This window comes from Cimex lectularius, unplaced genomic scaffold (genome assembly GCF_000648675.2).
Source record: "Cimex lectularius strain Harlan isolate CLEC.00 unplaced genomic scaffold, Clec_2.1 scaffold37, whole genome shotgun sequence".
Taxonomy (NCBI): domain Eukaryota; kingdom Metazoa; phylum Arthropoda; class Insecta; order Hemiptera; family Cimicidae; genus Cimex; species Cimex lectularius.
This window is the reverse complement of record NW_019392682.1, coordinates 1,962,024-1,981,475: the sequence shown is the minus strand read 5'-3', so window position 1 is coordinate 1,981,475 and position 19,452 is coordinate 1,962,024. Positions and strand designations below refer to the sequence as shown.

The window sequence follows — 19,452 nt, the reverse complement described above, 5'->3', positions numbered from 1 at the left end:
ATTCGTCTTTTGAGGTTATCTCATAAACGTTCGATTCTGTTGTTAAGTTCAAGTCTGGAGAACGGGATGACCAGGATAAGAGCCTCATGTTAACGCATGATGTTACAAAATTTCATCCACATACCGAGTGGCCGTCAAAGACCTTCCACGAACAATGACCAACTCTGGGCGATTCTCCATTGAAATTCACGCCCGCATATCCCTGAGCTACGTTGAAAAGTTGACTCTGGGAAAAATTAGACGCTTCGCTTCATTTCCCTTCTCCACAGTCTTTCACGCCCATCTGGAAATCGTAGAGCAAATCTACATTCATCTGTAAAAAGTACAGGAGACCAATCGTCCAAAGACCAGTGGCTGTGTTCTCGAGCAAATGCGAGCCCTGGAACTCTGTGTCTTCTGGTCGATTCTGGTCCTCTTACGGGGCGAAAAGCCATCAATCCATAGTTAATTAATCTTCCTCGAGCAATGCGTTCAGAAATCTGGACACCTCGACCTTCCTGAAGCTGATGAATCACTTGAACAACAAGGTGATGGTTTCGAAAAATTCTCCAAGTGAAAATACGATCATCCTCTGGGTCTGTTACCCTAGAACGTCCAGAACCGGGTTTTCTATGGTAGGACCCAGTTTGCTCGAAAACGTGAACGGCGCGGCGTCTCCCAGTGTTTCGTAGGGAAGCCCGATGGCAATAGCCGCATAACTGATGGAACGTCCATCATCAATAAGTGCCACACCATGCACAACATCCTCAGCACTGAGTGACATTTTTAAATTGAAAAATTGAAATTAAGAAATCAAAGATGAAAACTAAACATTTTATTGCTTCAAAATTCAAATGAGACTGAATACACATTTTAAATTCTGTAAAATCATTGAAAATTTAAATTCATTGAAAACTCCTTTATCTTTGTATTGGATTAAGGATTACCTCTAATTTATATTCCCAATTTAAAACCTAGCAAAAACAAACGTATTTATAAAAACAATGAGACAAATTAAGGGCAGAATTTTCTTTTATCGAGAAAATTAAAAAAATCAGTTGGGTGGAATTCTTTGCCTATCAGTGTATTTTTAAATATTATTGATGTTGTATAGAGTATGATTCAACATAATCTAAGGAGAGAAAAACTTTTAATAGTTTCTTATAAATATGTTAGATTTACATGATTTTATAATATTAGGTAAATTTCAATTAATTATTCTTTTTATATAATGCCTTGGCTGAGATGAAAAATTATTGTCATTAGCGCGTTTCGAACCCACGACCTTTAGCTCAATATGCCAGTGATTGGAGCAATTATGAATTCGATCCCCTAGGACACAAACTCCCCATCTCAGCGTCGTATTGAGCCGAAAGTTCTGGGTTCGAAACCCGCTCGTGACAATAATTTTTCATCTCAACCAAAGACATATAAAAAGAATAATTAATTTGAATAAGTAATACGGACAATTATAACCACCGAACAAATTTGGATGAATTTAAATAATTTCTCATGTTTAAGTACGAAAGGAATATGTATATGTTTGTTTTTTATCATAACTCCAAATGTTCAAAGTGTTTTGGGTAGAGAACAAGAAGGGAAAAAAGACGGAAATTCGAAGGGAAAAGTTAAGAGGTTTAGCAGAGATCGCGTGCAGTTGTAAGCAGATAAAGTGGAGAAAAGGTCTGCTTATAATTGGCGAAGGAATTCCGGCTAATATTTATGGGGGGAGGGGTTGCTAGACAAGATCCATTCATGTCTGCTCTTTCAACATCTACTCAGAAACCTGTTGGCGGTTATTTACATTTTATCACGCCTTCATTGTCCGTCATTACGCTTCCGAAAGCGGCTCTAATAGGACGCGCCTCGGCCACCGGAACGCCGGATATGCAAGCTGGAATTCGCCGTTTTAATGTGATATGCCCGGGCGGAAACCCATGCCTGGATTTCAATCCTTTACCACCGAGAACAAAGACCGTTAAACATTGCAGAAATTCTGTCACGGATTGGCTAGAGTAGAGAGATATACGGTCACTAGGTCAACCTGCCGGAAAACAAACTCGTAACCACCATTTTGTCGCTAACTGTTGTTATCAAAACATTTTATATAAAAAATATCATTCTATCAAATCTTCTGCAGATGATCACAATTTTTTAACGACTACATTTCACCCAACATTGTTAAACAGAAAATATTCTGAAGATAAAAACCCACAGTTTCACTTCACTAAGTCCTTGTCCGCCTATATTCGCCTTATGTGCTTTTAAGAATTTTAACAACATTTAATGGTTGAATCTAAAATAGTCAAAGAAGGACAAATTTTTAACAATTTCCAACCACATAAATGATCCCTGAATATATAATACATCCTGACAATAAATAATTAATAATCTTGGCTTTGAACTGGCTTGTCATTTTTCTTGTCGATCTGTTCAATAATTCTTTTTTATTCGTTGTACATCACTATATTTTATATATTTCGTTGATACAAAATAAAAACGAATTATCTCGACAGATTATTACAGACAAACAGAACGAGAAATTTTTTTAAATTGTTATTATCAGTGTTATTTAGCAAAGGTATTCAATAATTTTTTGAAGCAGTGAGAAGCGGTCACGAATGAAGTATTTTAGATAAAAACCTTTTTCATTTTTTTACCGACATTTCGACCTTTATTCGGGTCATCTTCAGGGCCTGGTTGAATTGCAAACATACGTTAATTAGAAAAAATAATTATACAACACAGATCTAAATAATACAAATTTTGAACTAAGTATGCCATACTTAAATAAAATTTGATTACTGTGATGTCATGTTTGTTAACTTGTTAATGTTTTTTGTTATATATATGAAACCACAAAAATAGCATCACACTTTATTCTAGTATGAAATACCTGAACCACGAAGGTTGTTTGGTTTTTGTAAGAACCTAGGGAGTACAAGTGCGTTGGCACCCAGTATATGATAGTATTTTTACAACAGTAGGTTTTGAAATTGTTTTATTTATTTACTTATGAAACATTAATTAATAATAACTTTAGTTATTTGATATACAAATGTCTAATATTGTTATTATACCATTTGTGTTTTAGTGGTCAATCGACTAAGTTACATCTTTCCATTAATTATTCTTTTAATTATACTTAATACAAAAATATCCATATTGATAGATACTATTTGGTATACGAATTCGGTCTAGGTTATTTAACACAGTAGTTTATTTCGCATTTATTTCTCTTTTTGTTCATGTCTGCACTTCCTAAAAGTAAAACTAAACATTAAGTACTATCAAGTTGATGTTCCTTTAAAAGTGTTACTGACTGTTGACGCTTTGTGACATTAATGAGAAAATAAATACCGGTTTGTCTCCCTCACGGATCAATTACATGTCCCGTGCTGCTCATTTGTCCATCCGACGCGACACCCTGTAGTTTTTTAAATTATTTTTTTAATTTACGTTAACAATTAAAACAAGTTAGGTTATTCTTATAGAAAGGGCTCGCCTAAAGAAATAATAAAAATCGATCAGAGTAAATTTACTAAAGATTAGATGTCATAAAAAGCTGAGATCGGACACAAAGGACGAAAGTTAAAGCGCAAAAAATGGGGAAAATTCCTAAGACTCCAAAACGGTTGGAAAGTCAACTCCATCAAATTAACATTTTACATGAAACAGCTAACGAAGAAACCTTTAAAAATTCTAAGCAGTCTTACAAGAATTCTTTGTACGAAGGGGGCCCGCAAATGAGGGGCCCATAATCGATGAAAATTAAAATTACATCGTGGATTTTTCGAGGTGGGCAACTGTGGGGACATTAAAGACATGATAATAAGATTAAATCATTTAAAATGTTTAGTAAAAAAATCTTTTTTTTTACCTGTCTAAATGTAAATCAGTTCGAAAGAATCTATCACTACGTTCTTGTTTGCATAAAAAATGCACGTAAATTATTCAATAATAGTAACTTGTAATTTGAGTTTACATAATCATGTTACTGTTATACTGTTTACTGTTTATATACAATTTTTTCTGGACAATAAATTAATATATAGTAATTTTGGACAGAAATGCAATGGTATGCTGTTTATAGTTAGAGTACTATTATTGCACTTAACTATACATTTTTATTTATTTTAGCAAACATAAGATTTTGATGCCATGTGTACAAAAAATCAAATGAATTTTCATAAGAATTCAGTGTAAGACACCTCGGATTCACACAAAATAATCGAGAAGACGGTATGAAAGAGAGACAGAGAAAGGAAGATATATAGAAAAAGAGGAAAGGGGTGCAGGAATATGTACATGAGCAAGAGAGAAAAAATCTTGAATGAAAAGACAGATGTACATAGACGTGGAAAACACATAGAAAAAAGCAATAAAATAGAAAAGGCGAGAAAGAAAAAGGAAGATAACGAAAAGGGTATTAGCGAATGAAAGAGACTGTCGAAGGCAAATGGGAAAAAGAGAGAGAGAGAAAGAGAGAAAGCGTAAGAGAAAGTGATAGGCAGGTACATAAAGAAATACCAACGGACTGAGCCAATGAAAGAGACACAGAAACAAATAAAGAGAGAGAGAAGCTGAGAAAAGGAGAGAGAGGCAAGCTGAGAAAGGGAGACAGATCGAGAGAGAAAGGCAGGTATTTACGGAAAGTCAAAAGAAAACAGAACCAAAGAAAAACTTTAGAAAAAAGTAGCAAGACAGAAAAGGTGAGAGAGAAAAAACGATAGAGAAGTAGATAGGTCGATATATAGAAAGAAGCGTGAGATAGGTTGAGATTAAGAAAAAATGAGAATAAGAGAGTTGGGATAGTAGGGAGTAATAAAGTAGGGATAGTGCGAGAAAGAAAGAAAAGAAACAACAGAGTGAGAGACAGTGAGGGAGAGGGGAGAGAAAGATGGGAGAGAGAGAGAGTGAGAGATGGGGAGGAGGAAAGATAAAGAAAGAGAGGGAGTGAGAGAGAGAGAGCAAGATAGGGAAAAAATGAGAGACGGGAAAAGTGAGAGAGGGGAGGAGGAAAAAAAGAGATAGAAATTGAGAGAAAGAAAATGGGAGATGGTGAGGAGGAAAGAGAGAGAGGGGGAAAGAGAGAGAAAGAGAGGTGAGAGGGGGAGGAAAGAGAGAGGGAAAATGAGAGAGGGGGAGGAGGAAAGATATAGATATGAGAGAGAGAAAGTGAGAGAGGGGGAGGAGGAAATATAGAGATATGAGAGAGAGAAAGAGAGAGAGGGGAGGAGAGAGAGAGAGGGAGAGAGAGAGGAAAGAGAGAGATAGAGAGGGAAAAGTGAGAAAGGGAGAGGAAGAAAGTGTGAGTAGGTAGGAGGAAAGAGAGAGAGTGAGAGGGTGGGGGGAAAGAGAGTGGGCGAGAGAGAGGGAGAGAGAGTGAGAGAGAGTGAGAGAGAGAGAGAGTGAGAGAGAGAGCACAGAGTACGTTGATAGAGATGATCATCTAATATTTATACCAAGAAAGATAAATTGATAGAACAATGAAAATATAAATGAGAGTAGCCAAACCGATAATTTAAAAAAATTTTACAATAATAAATATGTAAGACAGATAGTGAAAATGTGTGCATGTGCAGATTGAAAAATATGTAACAATAAAGTAAATAAATATATAAAAACCTCTTGTTGGTCAATAGTATCGAAAAATATCAAACATCAGCAGGAAAACATGGGTAATTCGATATTCCTAATTGGGTGTCATGTCCTAGTACTAGAGTATTTATCGTGCAGTTGTACTGTGTTCTAACCCGGAATTATCCGAGGAATTATCTCTGTTTGTCTATACAAGCTGAAAATAAAGTAGGCAGACTAGTTGTCCCAGACGTTTCAATCGGTAGTTTGTTTAAGTCTTATTTACAAAAGAGCCTGAAGTTATTTTCCATACCTGGTAAAAATTAGGTGCACTAATTTCGTAAAGTTTTATCATATTAATCTTTGAAAATGATGGATTATAAATAAGGATTTTCGGAAGGAAAGCTTGGATCCGACAGGTCGGGAAAAGTTTACAAGCACCGGAAGAATAAAAGGAAAAAGGATAAATTTTTAAGCCGACGAGTTTTACTCATGGTCCACTTGAATACTGCAATATTCAAGCTCATTCAAGCTGATTTTGGTTTTTTTTTTAAATATTATTTTCTGGATGAAAAACTTTAGAAATGTCTTTTTTAGAAGAAATTTAAACTTTGTAATATCAATTAAAACAACACTTTTTTTAAGTACACTAAATCGTAACTTACTTATTTTAAGATTCCTGAAATGAAGAAATTTGCACAACAAGCGCGGTCAAAATTTGAGCCATAAAATAATTCCAATTCTCAAAAAATTATAGGTAAATTTAATTTACCAATTAGATGTGACCAGACTTGTATGTTGGTATCGAGTCTCATGGTTATATTAATTTATTCGAATGAATGTAATTATTAGCGGGAATGGAGTGGGTGCAACCTCGCCGCAAAAATATCAACTACGCGTGGGATATACCAGACTTCTATGTTGGTATCGAGTCTTGTGTTTATGCTAATTTATCCGAATGAATGTAATTATTAGCGGGAATGGAGTGGGTGCAGCCTCTCCGCAAGAATATCGACTGCTCCTGGTTGGATATGTTTGTATAGGGTAATATATATCGTATTGCATTCTAGTGTCCACCCTATATTTGACAATGTGAGGTACAAACGAGAGTCTACCTTTTTAAAATTTTACGACATGGCTTTCATACAAAAGCGGAGAGCCTGGATAGATAGAGACGGTCATATTGTTGCAGGTTGTAAGTTGAAAAATATGTGTGAAAGATCAGGACAGTAAGTGTTAACAAGTAAAGGGCCGACGATAACTTTAGGCGTTTTTCGGCCCCTAAACATCCAAAATTATAATTTACCAAGTACTTCAAAACACCAATTCAAGAGACCAAATTTACGTAGGTTGCTAGAAAAGTTCAAAGTCGAACAGAAAGGTTTAAAAATAGCTCTTATAAGCAAGTATTGCCCTAATTTTTATGTAATAATAAGCTAGATTAAAACAATAATGATACGCCATCAAATTTCCGGCTTACGTCAACGCACTATTAAAAAATAAATTCGACATGCAACCAAGGGCTATTTTAAAAGGCTAGATGATTATTAGATACAATCATCTTTTCGGTTCAACTGTTTTCAACCTTGTTGTAACATGCACGAACAGGCTAATATTAATTAATTAATTACGAGCTTTTATTTTCGTTAAACTAATTTCGAGTGAGGAAATCGATCACACTTACGATCTTGTGGTTAAGATGAGCCAGTTCCCTCTCGGTGACTTTTCGCCGGTTTTGCTCCTGCTGCTGCCTCTTGTATTGGCTGTACTTGTAGAACAAGTACATCCCCGGCAGTGCCAACACAACAAACGGCTTCATGAAAGCCGAGGAACCAAGGTTCCGCGGCATCCTGGAACATACAAAAAGAAAACCTTTAGTGAGCTATTGATAGAACTGATTCTTTGTAGAACCTCCTGCGCATTTTAGTGTTTTGTTGGTCCATTAATTTTTTTTTAATCAAGTCTTTGCAATTTTCAAATAATGATTTTATGAACTGGCATGGACAGTTTTGCATCTGTAGCGGATGTTATCAATGCTATTTTGTTGATTTTCTGACGTTTGGGTCTATTTTTTTAAATTTCTAATCATTTAAAAAATTAAAAAAATACAAAAAACGTACAGAGACAGGTCTGAAAATGGCGAGATCAAACACATTCGTTGGCTAAAAGGACCAAACTTTAAAAAAAATATTATCCAATATATCAAGTTCAGTTTATTCTATAAGGTTATAATTACTTCATCTTACATATTTATTTATTATCTTGACTTGGTCACTTGATTTTACAGGTTTCGCTTGGCCAAGATTTCTACTCAAATAAAACACCCTAGCCTGTAAGTAATGAAAGAGGTCCTGAATCTATTCTTGGGATTACAAAAACAAACACGACTCTCAATCACAGGATGGATGTAAAAAAAGTCTTCTCAGTTTTCTAAGTTCTTTAAACACAACAAAACTGGAAAATTCACTGCTACAGAGAGGGCTAAACTCACAGTGATCTGAAAAAACATTTACACAACATGGTCACAATCAACGATGACGCCCCATATATGTAGGTTATGGAATGAGCAGGATAAAACAGCCACCCATATCATCTTTTTTTTTATACCATCTTCGAATGCGAACTACTCAATGGAGACATAAATTAGGATACAAAGAAAATCCAAGGAATGCAACGACCGTCAGTGACCTAGCAGTTCTTAGAAGAAGGATTGAGTCGATTGCACTGAGCTAAGTAACTAGGAAAGTAGTAAAGTACAATAAACCAGAAGACTATAGTGCTTGTGGAACAACCGACCATGTCTAGTAGCAGAGTTGGGCAAAATCTAACTAATTCAATCATGATTAAGAATTTTGATTGAAGTTTAATCATGATTGGATTAGTCATGAGTAAATTAATTATTATATGATTTAATCATAATTAATTCAATCATGAGGTGTGACTAAATCATATAATGATTAATTTACTCATGACTAATTCAATCATGATTAAACTTCAATCAAAATTCTTAATCATGATTGAATTAGTTTGATTTTTCCCAACTCTGGCTACAATGACCAACTTAACAAAATCCAACCGACTCTGGATAAAAATTTTGAGATGAGAGTCGTGCTCAAGGCCAACCTTCAAAAAGTGTTATCATAAACGAAAACCAAAGGTACATAATTATTCTACATATCTATTTTATTCCAATCAAGACCCCTAGATGGTGTATTTTCCAAATAATGTAGAAATCTCTCCTTTTAAGTGGAATAAATTTTAATTCAAAGAAATATATTTTCCACTGATCGGTTATGTAAACATATTTACTTTTCAAAGCGTAGCTTGTTCTAGGATTTTTTAATTTTATTTTATTATTATTATCATTATCATTATTTGTGGCTTTTCATAACGACGGAGTTTTACTTATAATTGGAAGATTGATTTTTGTTAAATAAGGTGATGAAGGATTTTCGTTTTGATGAAATAAATTTCTATTAGAAATTTTTTTAAAAATGATGAAGTGTATTTTTCATTTTTTGAGCACCAATTTGAACATGATTTATCGAAATTTAGTCATGACTAACTATATTGTGACTAAATTAGTCATGTCTCGTATTTAATTACAAGTCATGACTAATTTAGCCATCAATCACATATGGCGACTAACGACTAAATTAGTCACTTACTACCAACCATGACTAACGGTCTGAGTGATCAATCATTAATCATTAGACATGACTAATTTTTGCCCAACACTGTCTAGTAGTCACAGTCTTCATAATTACCAAATCATAAAATAAAATATATAACTGACGAGAATATTAAATGAACAACAGAAAACATTTTTCCTTGGCTTGTTGGTAAGCAGTGATTAATAATGATAAGATTAATCTACAATGTCTTTCATGTAACATATTATATTGTACTACTATAATTATAAGAAAAACATGAGTTAACACCACAAACTAAAAAAATATGGCGATTTAAAAGTGTAGCGATCATTATGACAGGTAGTGTACATTATATATTCTTCCTATTGAAAGGATTATACTAACAGTCGTTCATAATTAATTTTAAAAATGCACGTTTAGGTATACATATAATAAATCTGGCATTCTTCCGGTTTGGTCGGAACAAGTTTTTTCTACGTTTAGAAAGTTTTTCCACGATGGAACACTGCCAAAGAAGAGTCGGTAGTCCCAAGTGGCAAGAACTTGACTTGAGGGTGATTTAGGTCCAACTGTGTTTTCTTTAAGTTTTTGTTTAGACATTTTATTTAAAAATTAATGATCATTATCGAATCCGAATATCGGTCATTTACAAAAATACCAAAGAAAAAAAATCAACAACATTTATAAATGACTAATCAAATTTATGCAGTGTGAAATTGACCCGATAATCGTTGATACGTTTGTTATCGTCCGTGATGATTTTAATCGAGCACATGATCACAATCATTCCTAACTAGGAAAACATGTATCATCGAAACACAAACTTAACTACAATCAAGCAAGTTGGAAGTTTGCACAGTGTAAGATCACGAGGATAGTGTCTAACAAACACAAAGTTTGCTTTTTGTTCAAGCCTTTCGTAAAAACGAACTTTAATTGATAACGTGACAAATTACAAATGATGAGAAGATTCACAGACACATACTTGAAAATAAAAATATAAGCATACATATTCTTTCCAGTCAACCTTGGGCAGTGGCGGTATCGTGATCGGAGTTCTACTGAAATGCGATTATTGCTAGTTGAAACTATATATTCTTTTCAGTCAGATATTTCTCTATGTTTTCTTTATTCTTTATTTTATTTGTGCCATAGTGAATCGTTTAAACAGTGATGAATCTGTCAGATACACACTAATCATTGCTAATTGTTTCAGGGTGCCTCCCAGGGTCTAAAGGTACAGGGAGACTGGGAGGTACTCTAGGCGACCAATTTCAGATCGCCCACAACGACTTCAATTCAGAGTAATTAAAAAGTTGATCTCTGGTATTAGGGAGATATCAATCTAATGGTCAGCTAGTAAGAATAAGACAGTGCCAAACCTTAATTCAAACAGGCAGTAATTCTCACTCCATAAAACAACCAATCCGAAGATCTCTTAAGATACGTGGATATGATCTTACAAGATCATACGCGCCTTTATGCATTCCATAAATTCTGAATCATAACTTATGCATGATGTGGTACTAAGATTAGAAAGGGTAAACTATAGAGAAATGTAAAACAACCAACGAACCCATAACAGTCCAAATGACCGAGAAAGAGTCGGAAAAGACAGAACTGTACAGTCTGAGGGCATTGGAAACATTTAGATGAGGCACTTATCATTTTCTAGGGTGGCATGTACCAAATTGGTACCAACCCAATGTTTGTTACCTTAAAATAGGTGGAGATCATCAATCTACAAGATCATATAGTGCTTGTATGCTTTCTATACCCCCTATGCCATTGCTTACGCATGATACTGGGACTAACATTTGCTAAGGAAACACCGATTGTACACAAAAGAAAAATGAAAAAACCTTACACCAACGAGAAGAGACCCTTAACAGTTCAGATGACCGTGAAAGAGTCTGAAAAGAAAACCTGGAGAACTGTACAATCATTGGACTTTGGAAACTGTGGCATTCGTATGAGATTCTATCGTGTAATATGACGGAACTCTTTTGAGACACAGTTACCGAATTATGTGCCATACCTAGAGGAGAGTATGCCATGAACCTACACGTATGATGAATCTACACGTACTTTTATGTTCCTTACTCTTTGGACCATTGCTTAAACATGATAATGAGTGTAAGTGTAAGATTTGAAATGGTACATCAATCGTAAACTATAGAAAAATAAGCCGAGATCCTTTGCAGTACAAATGACGCGAAAAATTTGAAAAAGATCTGTATAAACAGTGCTGCATGTTTAAAACAGTGATGTTTCAAAGGGAGGCATTTTTTGGTAAGCACTACTAAGCTGATAACTATAAAAAGGAAACCTTTGAATGACAAGATGCGTGGAGATAATTCTACTTTTGGTCTTTTATGCCTTTTTTACTATCTGAATCATTATGCTTGATAAGAGATTAACATTTGCAAGGGAACACCAACTGTAGACAATAGAAACAAAATCTATCACCCAATGAATGAGACGACCCTTAACCGTCCAAATGGCCGTGAAAAAGTCTAGAGAAAACTTTGAGAACAACCAGCGGATATTGAAAACTGTGACATTTGTATGAGCCAAGTGCTTATGGCGGATTTGTTTTGAGACGCACTTACAGAGTTATCATATCTATAGGAGAGGGTGCGATGGACGCCTTAAGTACGTAGAGATGAATCTACAAGTATATATAGTGTCTTTTATGTTTCATACTCTCTGGACCATTGCTTATACATGATAATGAGACTAATAAAAAATTCGGGAAAAAATCTGTATAAACAGTGCTCCACGTTTAAAACAGTGACATTTGAAGGGGAGACTACCATCTTCTGGGAAGGATTTCTTGGTAATCACTACCAAGCTGGTACCTGTAAAAACGAAACCTTTGAATGGCGAGATACTTGGAGATGATTCTACAAGAAAATATCGTTTGAAGGGAACACCAATTGTACACAATAGAAAAAAACGTATCAACCAATTAATGAGACGAAACCCTTAACAGTCCAGATGGCCATGAAGTGTCTGCAGAAAATCTGGAACTTTATAATCCTTGGATGATGGAATGGAATGGAAATGTTGAAGTTTATGTTCTAGGACGGCATCTATTGATAAGAACATACAAATTTCATGTTATTGCGGTAGATTGGAAGGAAGTGTAAATAGAAACAAATTATACTCGCTAACAGTTTTAGAATACTCCAACCATACTCCAACGAACTGGTCTGATTGTTAAAATTTTAACCTGAATATTAATTTTCGGACAGGTTTATCGTTTAGATGTAAAGTACTGGGGTCATGAACGGGGCGAAGATCGCGTGCCATCTTTGTTAGCCGATACCTTCCTTGTGTCACCTGTCCTCCCGCTTATTAACAGCTTTTAATATTTTCTCCCTTCCTTCCGGATCCGTTACGCTATCAAATCTTCAACGTTGTAAACTGTTTTTAGCCCGTCACGTTCCGCCCTGGATGTTTATTGGAAGCGGGCCCGTTCGATGAATACTGACGACGGTTTTACGGGAGGAAGTTACATAAAAAAATAAATAGGACGATTTTCTTTCCCTGTTCACAAAAGGAAATTTAGGTCACAAGCAGAGTTATTAAATAATAAAAACTTATCGACTTAAGAATCCACAAAATAATTAATTATATAAAAGAAGATTGATAATTCACGCGCCGTCGCGTGTGATCTTTTCCTGACAGACAGCATAAAACTTTAAAAAAAATTAAAAACTTCCCTGTCTTAAAGAACTTAAGACTTAGTTGTAATAATTACCTAGAACTAAACATAAACTCAAACTAATTCGATTACTGTAATACCAATTGAAATGAAGAAGAAAAGGAAGAACTATAATGCAAATACTGTCATGAAATAAATTGAGATGTGAATGAACTCTGAGACTGAAACCTCTTGAATACCTAATGAACGCAATGTATTTACAAAAAATATCCAAACGTTGAAACTATTTACAAAAATATATACATACAAAATAAAAGTACTGTACAAACATCAGTAGGCAATGAAAAAAAACACTAAAAAGTAATAATTAAACATGTTTTATGCCAATTTGTAAGGACGAGAGGATTCTAACAATCAAAAAGACGGGAGTTAGGCTGGGGATAAAAGAAGATGACAAAGGACGGAGGATATAGTGGAAAACAGAAAAGAACGGGAGCGAGTTTGACGAGACATTGGATCTGAAGTTCAGAGAGAGATAGTGATAGATTAGATAGATAGNGAACGAGAGAGAGAGAGAGAGAGAGAGAGAGAGAGAGAGAGGAGGGAGAGAGATGAGACATACGTAACGAAAGGCATGGGAAGACATTACCTCATTGAGGAAGTACCAAGGAAGGAAGAATATAACCACATCAAGTCGGTGGACAGATCATCCAAGCTAAGGATAAAATGTCCCAAACAATTCATTAGCTTATCTTAACGCCCTTCAATGAGTCCTTACGCCTACTAAATAGAACGTCGACGGAATTAATCGAGGGAAGAAAATCAGTGGCATAGATATGAAATTTCCAGGACAAGGGCAATCGTGAGGTTCTTGACAAAAGGGAATAAGTCGATTGTTAATTGTAAACTGAAGGATTGGAGAAGGGAACTGGATCCAAACACAATAGCCTGGGACTTTTCTACCTTCATGATAAGCCTATTTTCAACGGTCCAAGGCTAATTGAGTTTAAGCCCTCCTGAAGTCGGGTAAGTCAGTCGGGCAAGGAAAGTTACTAAACAATAGATTTTTCGATTATATTAATAATCAATCTTTTCATTAAATATACCTGTATTAATACTACCGCTCTACTGTTATCAGATTCAGTAAAATTTTGGCAGGATGGATAAAAAAATCTCTCTTGTACGGAGCAATTACAGGTAATTGTAATTCACAAATGGTTAAGAAAATTTGGTACATTTCTTCATTTTTGATACATTCGCAGAACAGAAGAAATATATTGTCTATATAATTAGTAACGATGTAGTTATCGACCAGCAGTTGATAATTCTAGATATGGATCACGGATGAGGTCCAATGAATTGGGGTTTGTTGAAACCTTGAATTACTCAAACACGTTTCGGCACTGCGCCTTCTTCAGGCAGTTGCTCACTGAATATGGAGCAATGCTACGGCATTGCTGCGCATTTACGTAAATCTTAGACCTACACACAAACACCCACCATTGGACCACATCCCTGATCCACTTTTTATATAAATTTGTCATTTGCTTAACTAAAGAAAAAGGGATTTAGCCATTACCGATCATTTTGTTCTACCTTGGTCGGTCAGGCGCGTTTCGACATTTCAAAGTTGATTTCACCAAAAATAATTAATTTTTAATCTAGTTTTCGATTAGTTTCGTCGCTGTTTAGCTATCACAAAATTTCTTTTGGTTTCCACCATCTCAATTGGCTGTTTTCCGTGTCAGAATTGCCTTTGTACACAACAAACACATTTCCGCATCTGAAAAGCCAAATCTACTGATAGAAGATGTGAAGATACTCAAACTCGTTAACAAATAAATTACAGATTCAACAACTCACAGGAAACACGGAGAAATATTTCTCCCAAAATATAATAATAATAATAATAAAGCTACCTTAAAGAGCGATTCTATTTTTTTTTAAATCAGTGGCCAAAAGACCAATAATTTTAAGACGCAATTTTCATCTTATTCGATTTACAGATTAACAATAAATGTACTTTAAAACTGTAAGCAATCTCGATAAATAAGAAAGAACAAGCTGAACTAACGAATTTTTACTTTGTCATTGAGTTACGATTTAATAATTTCAGTAAGATGAAATATTATTTACAATGAACAAGCCTCAAAATTTAAAATGAAAAAAATCCAATATATATTAAATTAATGAAGATTATTTTTCCAGGTAAAAATTACTATATACTAAGCTAGTTCAGCTAAAATTAATATTTTTAGATCGATACGAAAAGCAGCTTCTGATTTGGATAAATTTTAATAATAATAATCTTTTAATATATTATAAGGCAAAATTTTCAAAACATTTGTACTAAAAGTAAAAACTGGCATAAAAAAATCTTCCAAAAATCTTTAAACAAGTATCCAATAATAATATAATCTAGGTTTTATTTTGTTTTTAATTTTATTTTACTTCTTTGCATTTATCTAGGTATGTTATGTATTTTTTTCGACAAACTTATGAAGATAATATTCTCTTGGTTGTTATCAGAGATGTGGTCAAGGAAAATAATTGTAATGTTAAATCTTCGCCTAGCGTTCAGAACTTTATTTGTACATTCTTCAGGGCTTGATTTTTAGTCAGAAGTGTATAAACTTAAATTCTTTTATTTTCATGTTAACACCGAAAATCTTTTCACTTTTTTCTTCACCTTCTCAACTATAAAATAAGAAAACTTGTTGTTTTCATTTTTACTTATTACCGTCTGTGATATTATATAAAACTAGTCTAGTCATTTCATAGTTGAAAAGGTGTAGGAAAAAGTGAAAAGGTTTTCAGTATTAATATGAAAATAAAAGAACTTAGGTTTATACACTTCTGACTAAAAATCAAGCCCTGAAGAAGTCACAATAAAGTTCCGAAAGCTAGGCGAAAATTAAAAATTGAAAATATTTTCTTTGACCATCCCTGCTAAAAACCAAGAGAACGTTTTTCAATTATGAACATTCATGACTTTTTTATTGCTCAAATGAGCTTCGGTTTTACTTGTGATATTGTTATTTAACTACCATATTTCTTTCAATAATCAAATAAACACTCCAACGTAAAAATGTTGAAATTTAGAAATATATCACAGCCAAAGTTGTTTTGGTAATTTATTTTCGAACTTTAAATGTCTTAATATAATTATTACAGATATAAAACCTTATTTGTTAACAAATTTATAATTACCAAACGTAGTTTTAACAAAACAATAAAAAGGAAGCAAATAAAATTTATAGAACCAAAGAAAATACGTATTATTTGTTATAAATTCTTCGACCAAAAGGAAAAACCCTTTAATTATTATGTGAAAACACTAGAAAACATCAACAAAATAGATTTCACAATTAGTATACATCTTAGAAAACAACATTCAAATACTTGTTAATAATTTTTATTAGTCATAATTATTCGTCCAAAAGGGGAAACCCTTTGTGGAATAGTTGTGAAAATCGTACAACACATTCCATAAGTTTTATACATCAGCAAAGTAAACGTTAGTAAGTACGTAATGTACTTCTTAGGTAAGTATATTCCAATCTTAATAAAAACTTTTATTTGTCATAATTGTTCGGCCAAAAGGAGAAACCCCTTGTTTAACCTGTGATAGTCTTACAGGACATAGCATAAAGTTGTCCATTTTTACAAGGAAAAAATTTCTAGTCTATGTTCTAGTTTTATTAAATCCATGCTACATATGAGTAGGGAAGTCTTATTACTTTCACTAACGCTAATGTCTTTCGAAAGAAAACGTGAATAATAACCACATAAAAAAATTCCTTCCAACACACAATATTTAAAAAAATAGTTTTTTCTAATTTTCTCAAATTCTAAGATAATGTTCTTGCAATTTTCTTTAATTGATTGATGTTCGCACCACTTTATTGATAAAGTAAGTATTGGACTGCTTGTTTAATCTTTCCATATTATAATATTTTCGTCCCATTCCTTTCAAAGCTTTTTAGGGTTTGGTTGAGTTTAATCTATTTTTGCTTTAAAGCTTGAATCGTCTTCGTAAATTAACTTTAACTATCAAGATGGTTTTAATTTTTCAATTTTTACTTTATACACAAAAGCAATGATAACAGAACGTGAAATCCACACAACTTCGCATAGCCGGTATGTGACAATTGTAAACCGATTCCTCACACCGAAATATAAGTATTTTGAAAAGCGGGGCTTATCAGCCCAAAGGGGCCGATAAATATCTTGAGCACTGCAGCGTACCAGTAGTCGAGGGGATTTTAATGCCCCGAGAGACCATCAAATCAATAGGATCGAAAACACATACTGTCTGTTTCCGACTTAAGTGGTCCTAGCATGTTTTACTGTAATCCAATCAGAACAACCCGGAATCTCCTACGAAATAAAACTAGGAAGGATTAAAAGCTTGATTTTTATAAGGACTAGTAATAGTTTAAAATTTACTATATTAATAAAAGATTGGTGCCACTTGTTAATTTGTCTCGAAAGTCTTTATAGAAAAGAATATTTCTCAATGAACTTTTTGTTGTATGTTTTTGTTTTTTCATTAATTCGCTTTTAAATTTATGATATACGAGTAAAACATGTGTATGTTTTATTGTAATTTAGAAGGTTGTCACTAGGGAGACAAAGGTCGAAAATTATTTGAAAAGTAAAAAAACAGCCTTCAAGAATGTTATAGCAAAGTTTCAAAACCTAGGGATCTAACAAGATCATAAGAGGGGGTAAACAATCGTAAGAAACCCCGTCATAAAAACCTCAGCGGTAACCTGATATTATCACGTATCGTAAAATCTGTTGATCATCATCATCCAATGTTTAAGGAAGACTATTTCCTGATTGAATCTCCTGATTTGTGAGATTCTGCGAACTATGTTGTATTTTCTAAATGATACGTATAATAAATCAAACAAACTACGAATAAGCAATGTTAAAAAGAAAAAATAAACATTGCCGATTAAGAACTCATAAGTGATATATCTATAAGAAACGTATGTACAGTGATTAAAGCAGTTTATTTTTGTTGAAATTTTATAATTTTGCTATAAACTCCTGGAAGGATATTTTTTTAACAATATTGTCCATATTTTTAGCACTATTTAGCAACCCAACTTTGTACATTTAAAATGTGAAAAGGTGGCGTTAATCCTTGGTCTGAAATTTGATAAACAAAAAGTTTGTTTGATTGACGGTCCACCGAATCCATCTAAACCAAGAACATCACTGAATTGTTCTTTTTTAAAGGTTTTTAGAATGTCTAAATCTAATGATAAAGTGATTTTTGTGAGTTATTTTATTTATTACGAACAATTTATAGTTTTTTTTCCAAGTATTTTAAAGAGATTTCAAAACAAGGTTTTCTCTTTTTAGGTCATTCTAATGTTCAACGATACGTATAATGTTTTCACTTATCGTCATCGAAGATTACGGTGAAGTCGCTACTATCTACTATGTTGCGTGTTGACTGTACGTTACAGAATAACTAAGTTTGTAACCAATGAACTTCTACACTACATTCATGCTCGTTGCAACAATGCCCATCGTGGTACGCTAATCGTTTCGAACCCAACATGCACCAATGTAAGTGTTTAATGTAAATGAGGCAATCGGGAACACGGGTACCTTACAGCGGAGGTTCAAGGAGCCGTTGTGTCCCCAAGACCAAGGATTTTTACTTGCTGGTTTAAGCCGACCCGGAATGGTAAACCTCGTGTTCAGGTCGTCTACCGAAAGGAATGACTGGCACGGGGGTGCAGAGGATTGTGGTGTGGTTGGGAGTTGTAGGTTACCTGTTGTGTATTGACGGCCGGTGGGCCGCAGCGCTACTGAACCACCAAATGAGGAAGACCCTACACCAGCGCATGCTCCCACCTTAGCTCAATACCCCCCACGATCATCATCACTACCTATTTATTTAATATACACACTAGCATTTTTCAATACGGATGCGCGGATATTTTCAGTGTATCCTCGTCCAGCTGTCCATCCAGACTGACCACGCATTCGTTAAGGACGTTATCTTTTTTTCAACTTTTGTTGGGTCCACGTTTATAAAATACTTTGTTATGTACACTCGACATCACTGAAAATCATTATTTTTCCTCAAAACTTATGTCATCACAAAAAAATAATAAATAATTGACAAAGCTCTCTTTATGTGAAAACACTACTATATGATTAAAACTAAGAAAATCATTGAAAAATCAGACAATTTCTTTGCACGATACTTGAGCTTAAAAAGGAAGTCGATGACATGGAATTTTTAAATTTATTATTTCAATACTTCTTATAAATAATATTTTTTTATCCTTTATGATTAATAATAATATTTTTAGTTTTATTTCAGGTTTAAATACACATGGAGATTATCCAGCCATAATTTTTGACTGGATAATCTTCGCATAATATTGAAATCTGAGATTATTTAACGTAGCTACAAACAACATCATCAATAATTTTTAGTTTTCACAAGAACCGTGGCTTCTTTCCACATTCCGTTAATTTTGCTGATCTGATCGTGAAATTTTACAATCTTAGAAAGGCAGGCTACAAACGTGGAATCAC

General features: G+C 33.9%; 1 protein-coding gene across 1 annotated transcript in view; it reads right to left on the bottom strand.

Moving 5' to 3' along the window:
* LOC106665519 (cylicin-1) overlaps nt 1-18,704 on the bottom strand; it is an 81,801-nt gene extending 63,097 nt beyond the window's left edge. The window contains exons 1-2 of the mRNA XM_014391981.2: nt 18,678-18,704; nt 7,244-7,409 (exon numbers count right to left, since the gene is read on the bottom strand). Of these exons, the coding sequence (XP_014247467.1) occupies nt 7,244-7,408 (165 nt within the window). The 5' untranslated portion in view covers nt 7,409; nt 18,678-18,704. The remainder of the gene's footprint in view (nt 1-7,243; nt 7,410-18,677) is intronic.
* Between the last annotated feature and the right edge of the window lie 748 nt (nt 18,705-19,452).